The sequence below is a fragment of the Onychomys torridus genome, unplaced genomic scaffold (genome assembly GCF_903995425.1).
Source record: "Onychomys torridus unplaced genomic scaffold, mOncTor1.1, whole genome shotgun sequence".
NCBI lineage: Eukaryota > Metazoa > Chordata > Mammalia > Rodentia > Cricetidae > Onychomys > Onychomys torridus.
Genome location: NW_023411535.1, coordinates 33,799 through 43,874, shown reverse-complemented (window position 1 = coordinate 43,874; position 10,076 = coordinate 33,799). Strand labels below are relative to the sequence as shown.

The window sequence follows — 10,076 nt, the reverse complement described above, 5'->3', positions numbered from 1 at the left end:
CCTGGGTTGCAGCACATGCTTGCATACCTCATGTATGAACTGTTAGACCATGTGAAGGGCCTCTACGACACAAGGCAGCAGTGAAGGTTATCCAAGAGTAGTGGCACTGAGGGCCCAGGATTGCAATGATGACTTACTCTTTAGATTGGATTCCAAGACAGCCAAGGCTATGTAAAGACATTCCCTTTCAAAAACAGAAAGAGAAGACCCAAATCAGCCTGAAAGATGTATTTCATTGTGTGTGGTGGTTAATGCCTGCAGCTTATGGAATCGTTGAAATTGGCTCAGGAGGATTGCTTATCTACAGGAATGTCATTGTAAACAATGATTACAGCATATACTTGTATTAGCTGGGGATATTTTGTTTGTTTGTTTGTTGTTTCTTGTTGTTTGTTATTTGGGTGAGTTTATTGAGAAGGGTTTCAAAATGTCAAACTCACAATGTAATTGTAAATGACCTGATTTTAAGAAATAAACTGTTATGGAAAAAATTAAGTAAAATAAAATAAAATATAAAAAACTTCAAGTCTTTGGTGAAGAAATTGAAGAAATTATCAGAATGGAAAGATCTCCCATGCTCCAGAATCAGTAAGATTAACATCTAAAAATGGCCATTCTACAAAATGCATTCTACAAATTCAAAGCAATCTGTTTCAAAATTTCAACACAATTCTTTCCATATCTCTAAAGACCATTTTCAGCATCATATGGAAATACAGAAAGCATTGGATAGCCAAAACATTCCTGAACAATAAGAGAACTGCTGTAGGCAACACCATTCCTGATTCCAACTTGTATTTCAAAGCTATAATAAAAGTAATAAAAGTATGGATACCTCCAGGCCCTGACTGCTGTTGAGGGATATGTCTGGGTCAATGGCCCCACTGCAGTCAGGGTCTTTGCCCAAACTTGACTCTTTGGACAGCTGAACAATACTAAGTGAACTGACAGGTAATCTTCACTTTCTTCACCGACCAGTCATGCATAATCTCAAACACTATTTCTGTTAGTCATTGCCTCCTGAAGAGAAGTTCAGTCAAGTTCCTATATCACCAAAATTCCTCTGGAACCCTACCAACTGTTGCAAAAACTTAGACTTGCATCTTTTTGGATTATACAAACCCCACTTCTTCTGTATTACTGGCTAATCTCTCAAACCTGGGATTAGGGAGAAAACCCATTATGGCAGAAAATAAAGCTTCTTTAATCTGACTCAAAATATTTGGGTTGGTGGTCTTTCCTTCAGTGGGATATCACTACCCATCTTGGTCCCTTTCATGGAGTTGTGGTATGTTTCTTCATTCCTGGTGTGTCTGTACCTTTTATCATCTGCCTGGATTAGGCTGATACAGTTTCCCATCCTCATTAGTCATTGGAAAATGAGACACCATAGGAGTTATAAAGGATTTCTTGCCTGACAGCCATAGTCATTCTTACCTCCATTGTGGAGAAACAATCTAATTTGCTGATGTTTTTCTTGAACAGTCACCACACCTGACACTGTTATTTCCTTCTGGGCCTGTTGGATTAAGGATATCAGAAGCTTAAAGTGGCATGGGAGAAGTCTGAGCTTCCGGTTCCATGATCTGTTTGTTGTGGATCCGAACAGGAGTGCTGCCCACACCACCTATCACACTGGAAGCAAACCTTCCAGGCCAGAAGAAATTAAGGTCATGGGAACAGGAAGAAAATTTTTCCCAAGAGGTTTCCAGGGGTGATAGTGAGTGGTACTATTTCCTTTTCTACAACCTGGTGCCTGGACCCATGGATCTGGGCTATGGAGAAACCTGCCTCCTCACTAATCCTACAGCAACCGTTCACGTTGCTACCACTTCATTGGCTCTGTAACTTTCTCTTCAAAAGTTCATAACAGCTGCTCCAGGAAGTCTGTGAACCTGATACAACCAGTGGAATGCATGATTGTGGGCCAGAGTCGCACCTCTCTCTGAGAATTTAGAATCTTGGTCAGAAGCTATACTTTGTGGCATACCATGAGAGTTAAGAAGGCATTCTGATAGATCCTGTGCGGTAGTTTTGGTAAAATTATTACAGGCAGAAAATGCAAATATATAACTAGAATAAGTATCTCCTCCATGATGGACATAGTGTTGTCCATTCCACAGAGGAAGTAGTCCATTGTATTCATCCTTCATGACCTTGTTGGCTGGTCAGACTGGGGAATGGTGACATCTACGGGGCTCTGTGTTGGTCTCTGTTTTGGCAGATCTGGCATTCAGCAGTAGCTGTAACCAGGTTATTCTTGATGAGTGGATACTCATGTTGTGGATTCCATGCATAACCCCCATCTCAGATACAATAGCTACATTGAACATAGGCCCATTGTGTAATAATGAGGATAGCTAGATAACGAGTCTGACTGGCCACACTGTGGGTCATCTTACCTACTTGATTATTGACTTCCTCCTCTGATAAAGGTCTCTTTCATCAGCATTTGAAGGGACAGGGGTTTTCACATTCTTTGCTGATTTGCAGATCTGTCCAAATACTCCTTCCCCAAATGTCTTTCCAATTTTTCTTTATTTCCTTTTTTTGTTTTTATTTTTTCTTCTCTCATAAACTCCCATCTGACCACAGACTCCCCTCCCTCCACTCCACAGAGATGAACTACTCCTCTATTTCCCTACAGAAAAGCACAGGACTTTGGGGATATCAAAGGAACACAACAAAACAAAATATGATAATAGTAGGCCCCAAGCCCTCATATCAAGGCTCCAGAAACAATCCAGAAGGAAGAAAAGGTTCCTGAGATCATACAAACAGGTCAGGACTCATCACACTCCCCCTGTTAGCACTCCCACAAATCCCCTGAGCTAAACAACCACACAGGACTAAGTACAGACGCATGCACGCTTGTGATTGCCTCTTCAGTCTCTGAGCCCCTATGAGTCCTAATTAGTTGACTCTGTGAATTCTGTTCCCCTTGTATCTTTGATGACTCCTAGAATCCTGTCCTCCCCTCTTCCTTGAGGTTCACTGAGTTCTGCTTAATGTTCAGCAGTGGATCTCAGTTTCTGCTCCCAACAGCTGTTGGAGAAATCTCAGCTGATGTCCATTGTATTAATCACCAATCTCTGAGTGTAACAGGACTGCATTAGATATTGTCTCTTTGAGTGTGTGTGTGTGTGTGTGTGTGTGTGTGTGTGTGTGTGTGTGTGAGTGAAGACACTGTACAAATTTCCAAAGATAAAATGGCCGTCTTCAAACAGAAACATCACTGGAATTTACAAGCTGATTTTAAAAATTTCATTCATTTTATATTTTATTTGGGTCGCTATTGTCTATAGAGATAGATGTGCCCATTGAGTGAAGAGGAGGACTGAACAAGGATCTTCTACAAGAGCAAAAATTGCTTTTGCCAGCTGAGTGATCTCTCCAGTCCCACACACTGAGGTAAGAGAAAATGTCTTCATATTCTTGTCCTATTCTTGTAATCAAATATTCATGTCTGCTTGTGTTTTTCAATAGCCCTTCACCATATGTTTTGCTTAGTCTAATCCAGACAGGTTTCTCCAAAGAAACCCTGTTGCATCCTGCTTGGGGCGAGCAAATAAAAGAATTCCAATTTCCAAATCATTGTCAAAAATCAAAGCAGTACAGTACAAGGGTAGTGTACAACATAGCTCAGCACTTCCCTTTTCATAACCTGACAATCATCTCATTTACAGCTGTATTAAAAGCTGAGTCACCATGCTATCTTTCCCCAGGTCCACTGCAAATGCTCCACACATCCCATAGTCTACCCTGGTGCTTCTGGCAGAAAAGTGTAGGTCACAGCTGACCAAGTCCTAGGATTGCTTCAAGAATTTCAAAAGGTGGCTCATAAGAGGGAGGTGAGCAGAAGCCAGGTAACAGTATGCTTCAGCCACTAAATGGGGATATGAACCCACCATTGCCTTCCATCCCAAGGTCTCAGAGACCTCAGAAGCATGAGCTGTAATGAAATCCAGTGTCTGAGTTTTCAGCTGCCCTGAGCTGTGGAGATCAGCCGGGTAGAGAGTGTAGGCAGCATTCTCCACAGGAAGGTCCCTGCAGAGGGCATCCTCACACATGACCTTCAAACGCTCCAGGACATACTTGCCAGCAGCTGCCAGCACAGCAGCTGACATGCTGCCCAGGTCTGGTGCTTTTCCGGTGTAAATGAAGCCCATCATTGCCTTGACGACTTGTGGCTCCAGGTCATGGATCTCCTGCCTGGGTCTCAAGTACAAGATCTTTTCATATAGTTTCTCACACCAGGAATGGAACAAGTGTAGCTTTTATTTCAGGTAGGTGGTTTTCTGGGGCCATGGCACAGCCAGAGTGATTCAGATTCCCAAGAGCAGAAGGCAACGTTTTAAGCAGAAGAGGTGTCTATAAAACATAGAAAGCTAATAGTCAATACAGTAAAACAATACTAACAGTAATGTGTAGAAAGTCTTGTAGACAAACACACACAAACACACACCGAGAGAGAGAGAGAGAGAGAGAGAGAGAGAGAGAGAGACAGAGAGAGAGAGAGAGAGAGAGACAGAGAGAGAGAGACAGAGAGAGACAGAGAGAGACAGAGACAGAGAGAGAGACAGAGAGAGAGACAGAGAGACAGAGAAGAGAAGCAAAAAAAAGAGAAGAGAAGAGAAGAGAAGAGAAGAGAAGAGAAGAGAAGAGAAGAGAAGAGACAATTTGAAAATGGATTTAGGAAAATAGAAAGTCTTTCTTAGCCAGCTGGCATACACATGAGGTATTTGGGATTCTAATGAGGCAACTAGCCTTTCTCAGTCTGGGCTTTTAAGCAAAATTCCCATACTCTGGGTTGAAAATTTCAGTCAATAAGACGTTAGCCCAAAATGGAAATACAGAAGCCAAAAATGTTACTGTAATTCAAGCAAGGTTTGAACATTTAGAAATATTCCTAGAACTATGAACTTTGGGGGATTAAGCTTTTGTTTTAGGTGTGACAGGGGTTACTTTTTTTTTTTAATTCAAGTGCTGGGTTTTACACCTTGAATGGTACTTCCTTCATGGAGACAGTTGTGCTTACCCAGGGGGACCTGCTAATGTCTGGGCCCTGTTACTCAGGCAGGTCAGTGCACCATGAGCATGTGGTCCCTCAGAGGCTGAAAGAAGCTGTTGAAGCTCCTGGATAACTGGATAACTGCAGTTACTGACTGTTGTCAACTGACCTCTTAATGAACTGAATTGGATGACAGGCTTCTGGAAAGGTGTTCAGCACCTTTGACTGCTGAACCATTTCCCCATACTGACCCATCCAGCAGGTCAGGCTATTCGAGGGTCTCGAGGAGGGAACTACCTGAAAGTCAATGGGTGCAAGAGGAGAAGGAGTCCAGGTGCATAAAGAAAGACAGAGAGTCAGTCTGAGTCGTGTCAAGGTCTCGTTTATTGGCAGAATATTACAGCTTAAAAGCAGGATTTCAGGCAGGGAGGGGGAGCAGGGAAAGGAGAGTGGAAAAATTTGAGAAAAAGTCAGGGTGGTCAGGGTGGGGGGTGTTTTTGGTCCCAGGCTCTTGCAGCTAGCTGATTTACAGTTTATTCCAGGTGGCCTATCTAAACATTTTTGTGGTTAGGCCAAGGACGCCCTGCTTTTGCAAGACTCCAAGAAGCAGAAAAACTCAAGACATAACAGTCCTGGGTCAAACAGTCCTGGGTCAGTCTCCAACACCATACCATCACAGTTACTTTCTTAAAGAGGATGCAACAGCTCTGAAAGACTAGTTCCTTTCTAAATCATTGGCATCTAGAATATTTTAGCAGGAATTCAGAGGTAATCATGATTTCCTTCCTATTTCTTTCTTTCATTCTTAATTGTTTTCCACTCTGCATGTCTGGCTCTCCTAGAAGTTGCTCTCTGGACCAAGTCAGACCTCAGACTAGCAGAGTTGAGTCAGCCTCTCCCTTCAGACTACTCTGATCAATGCCTTAGACTTTCACATCATTCCTGGTTCATTAATTTCTCTAGAATCACCGTAACCATACTGTTAATCTGAAACAAATGACATTGGAAGGTTACCTTTAATATTAATTTAATGAATAGCAAGACTATTTATTCCTCTCAATATTAATTGTGTCAAAATATTTGAGTCAAATTAAATTAGCTTCATTATCTGCCATGGTAGGTTTCTCCCTAATGCTTGGACTGAGAGAACAGCCAGGAACATAGGAGAAGTGGAGTTTTTATGACTCCAAAATCACAAGGCTAAGGGTTTTCTGAGAGTTGGTGAGAGTGTTGCAGATGAATTTTGGTGATGGAGGGAAATGGCTGAATTTTTTCACCAGGGGCCAATGACAAAGAGAAAACAGCGAGAAATGATTGGTGAGCAAAGCAAAGATTACCTGTCAGTTTAGTTAGTGTTGCTCAACAGTAAAAAGAGTCAAGGAACCTTGTTGGGGCAAAGAACCTTGCTGCAGTAGGGCCATGGACTCCCCCAAAGCCCCTGAGCTAAACAAGCACAGTATGTACACAGAGGACTTAGTACAGACCCATGCAGGCTTTCTGATTGCCTCTTCAGTGTCTGTGAGCCCCTATGAACCCTGTTTAGTTGACCCTGTGATTTCTGTACCCCTTGTGTCTTTGATGCCTCCTACAACTCTGCCTTCCCCTCTTCCTTGAGGTTCACTGAGTTGTGCTCAATGTTTGGCTATGAATCTCAGGAACTGCTCCCAACAGCTTTTGGAGAGATCCCAACTGATGTCCATTGGACTAGGCACCAATCTCTGAGTGTAACAGAATTCATTATTTAGTGTCTCATTGATTTGTGTGTGTGTGTGTGTGTGAAGACACTGCACCAACTACCACAGCTGAGCACAGCTAGATGGACTAAAATGGCCATCTTCAACATGAAACACCACTGGAATCCATAAGCTGATTTTACACTTTTTATTCATTTGATATTTTATTTGGGTATTTTATATATTTGATATGGATGTGCCCATGGAGAAAAGAGGAGGACTGAACAAAAGGTCCCCTGCAACAATTGCTTTTGGCAACTGAGTCATCTGTCCTGTCCCAAACACAGAGTATGGAGAAAAACTTTCTTCCTTCTCTTTGCTTCTCTTGTAATCAAACATTCATGTTCATTTTCTCCTTTCTGAGTCCTTGACCTTATCTTCTGCTCAGTCCAATCCAGATAGGTTTCTCCAAAGAAGCCCTGTAGTAACATGCTTTTTGTCAGCAGTTAAAATGAATTTCAGATTCTAATTCCTTAAACAAAAATCAAACCAGTATAACAACAGGGTAGAGGCTGTGTAGGTATCAGTGGTAACACCATGACTGCTGCTCCTGGGAGACAAGTGTAGGACAAGGTTTGCCAAGTCCTAGGATCGCTTCAAGCATTTAATAGGGTGCTCCAGGAAAGGACAGCAAGCTGACATGGAACCATGAGCTTAAACCACTAAGTGGGGATATGAGCCCACCATTGTCTTCCAGTCTGAGGTTTCAGAGACCTCAGAAGCATGGGCTGTAATGAAATCCAGAGTCTGGGTTTTCAGCTGCCCTGAGCTGTGGAGGTCAGCCAGGAAGAGAGTGTGGGCAGCATTCTTCACAGAGAGGTTCCTGCAGAGGGTATCCTCACACATGATCTTCAAACGCTCCAGACCATACTTGTCAGCAGCTGCCAGCACAGCAGCTGCCATGCTGTCCAGGTCTGGTGCTGTTCCCGTGTAAATGAAGTCCAGCGTTACCTTGAAGACTTGTGTCTCTAGGTCAGGAATCTCAACACGATTCTTTCTGCTCTCCTCCATGTCATGTTGAAACATGGCTCTGAAAACCAGAGAGCGAGCTGCTAAGATGGCCTTGTGAGCCCGGAATTCCTGGCCAGCTACCACTAGGCAGCAGTCCGTGAATCGGGAATTTTCCCACAGCTCTCCTAAGTCATCTGCCAATGTGCATCTGGGAACCAGAATTCCCGGCTTCTTGTTCTGGTCAGAGAGGCTCAAAGAGCCCTGGACCACACTCACCTTGCAGACGAGGGTGAGCTGGTCCTCTGGGAGAAGCCAAAATGCGTGGGACAAGAGAAAATCTCGAAGAATGAATTGTTTGTAACCCCAGTCCTGACCTGGCACAAACATAAAGGCTCTTGGGCTCTTCTTGACTTTCGTTTTCTCTCCTTCAGCACTTATGATCCAGAACTGGAACTTTGCCCAAATATGACTCTTTAGACAGCTGAGCAACACTAGGTAAACTGACAGGTGATCTGCACTTTCTTCATCCACTCTGTTCGGGTTTACTCTCAAACACCATTTGTCATGGGCTCCTATTGAGAAAGTTGGGCTTCTAATGCTTTGCAGCATTTCCTCAGTGATATCAGGGAAGTTGCTGATGGTCCACCTATAAGAGAAATCCTGAACACTGATTTCTGTGTGGTCCCATCTCTGGGCTATCTCAACTCTTGCCATTTCTCCTGCAGGTAGTGCTTTGAAGGTTCTACTGGATCCAAAATGAAGAACTGGCAACTGTTTCCTCTTCACCCTGTGAGACACAGTAACAGACAGGATTTGATTTTCAGTGTTTGTTTCTCATCTGTGCCCTCTTCTACGAGGCTGGAAACTTGGGTCTCTGATATTTTCTATCCAGATTTCAATGCTAATTTCAGAGAACACAGTCTAGGCTACTAGATCCACATTCACCACTCCCTTATTTTTGAGATTGAATCTTAGGTCAACAGGTAACTTGCTTTGACAATTATACACACCTTTTGAATAGTTTTGATCATTCATTCTATTAATTCATATCCAAAATGTTGCACTTGGGTTCTCTAGAGGAACAGAATATATACAAGGAATCTCTCTATATATCATCAAAGGGGATTTATCATAGTGACTTTGGGCTGCAGTCCTGCTCATCCCACATTACCTCTGAAGGGAAAGACCAAGATTCCAGTACTTACTCAGTCTAGCACATTGGATGTGTCCCGCTGGTCTTCAGTATTTGCTGGTGTTCCAAATATTCTCTATTGCCAGAGAAGAAATGGACTTGCAAGGTGAGGGCAAGCAGGCAAATAGCAAGAGGTTCCTGCTTCCAAGTCCTTTCATAGGCAGAGGGTGTGGCCCAATTTAGGGTGTGTCTTCCAATCTCAAGATCTGGATTAAATGTGACTGTGTCTTCAGGCCTTGAGGCCAGGATTAGATGTTTGTTTCTTTTTATTCCCAAAGTCTGTCCTTGAAATAGATCTACCTACAGCAAATGAAGCAAAACACTTCTCACTGTTGTGACCTCTAGTTTAGAGTTTTAGTTAATTCCACCTCTTGCTAAGTTGGGAACCAACAAAACCCACCACAAGTGTATTTTGCTTATTGCAGTTCATCTTAAATAAAATAGGGATGGTGTCCATTCCTACACAGCTGCTATTTCCTCTTCTCAGGGTTTTACACTAAATCCTCCCATTAACATGATGGGGAAAGAGGTGCTTCCTTAACCTGTCAGGGGTCTCAATGTTCACAACTTGGAGATCTGCATGGAAGAATTCGTGTATGGTGGTCAAGAAGCAGAGCCAGGCAGCAACTCTGAAAGTGGCAGTCTTCTTTCCTCCAGACTCACATTCCCTGGGATGGCTCCACACACTTTCATTAATGGTCTTGCCCTCCCCTTCCGATAATTCTCCTTGGAAAAACTGTCCAGGATCCACTAAAGGTGTGCTATGAGAAGATCCTGAGGTCTCCGTTCCATTATGTTGACTGACATGAGCTTATTGTACCTCATAATTTTCATCCTCCACTGGTGAGTTCAGTCTACTTTGAACTTTGAACTTCCATGATTATTCTGATGGGCCTTAAGTTAGACAGAATTCTTTTTTTTTCAAGTGGTGCAGAATATATTCAAACGTTACTGTAGAAGGGGTTTTGAAACAGTTTTTCTTAGAATGTGATCTGTAAAATGCTCCCCACATCTATCATCTCTCTCTAGCTCATTATGTCTAGAGTGACTCGCTAAGCCTAGAGGACAGGAAAATAACTTCCTTGATTTAATCAGCTCAGCAATTCCCAGTCTAGCTCTCCTGGAAGACTGGCTCTAATGCTGCTCATACATCAATCCAGGATAAATCAATCAATTGGTTTTGATCTCG

General features: G+C 42.8%; 1 protein-coding gene across 1 annotated transcript; it reads right to left on the bottom strand.

Annotated features, from left to right (window-relative positions):
• Positions 1–7,398: 7,398 nt before the first annotated feature.
• Positions 7,399–8,304, bottom strand: LOC118575200 (speckle-type POZ protein-like). Its single transcript, XM_036175849.1, has one exon. It carries the CDS (start codon positions 8,302–8,304, stop codon positions 7,399–7,401), a length of 906 nt encoding a protein of 301 aa, XP_036031742.1.
• Between the last annotated feature and the right edge of the window lie 1,772 nt (positions 8,305–10,076).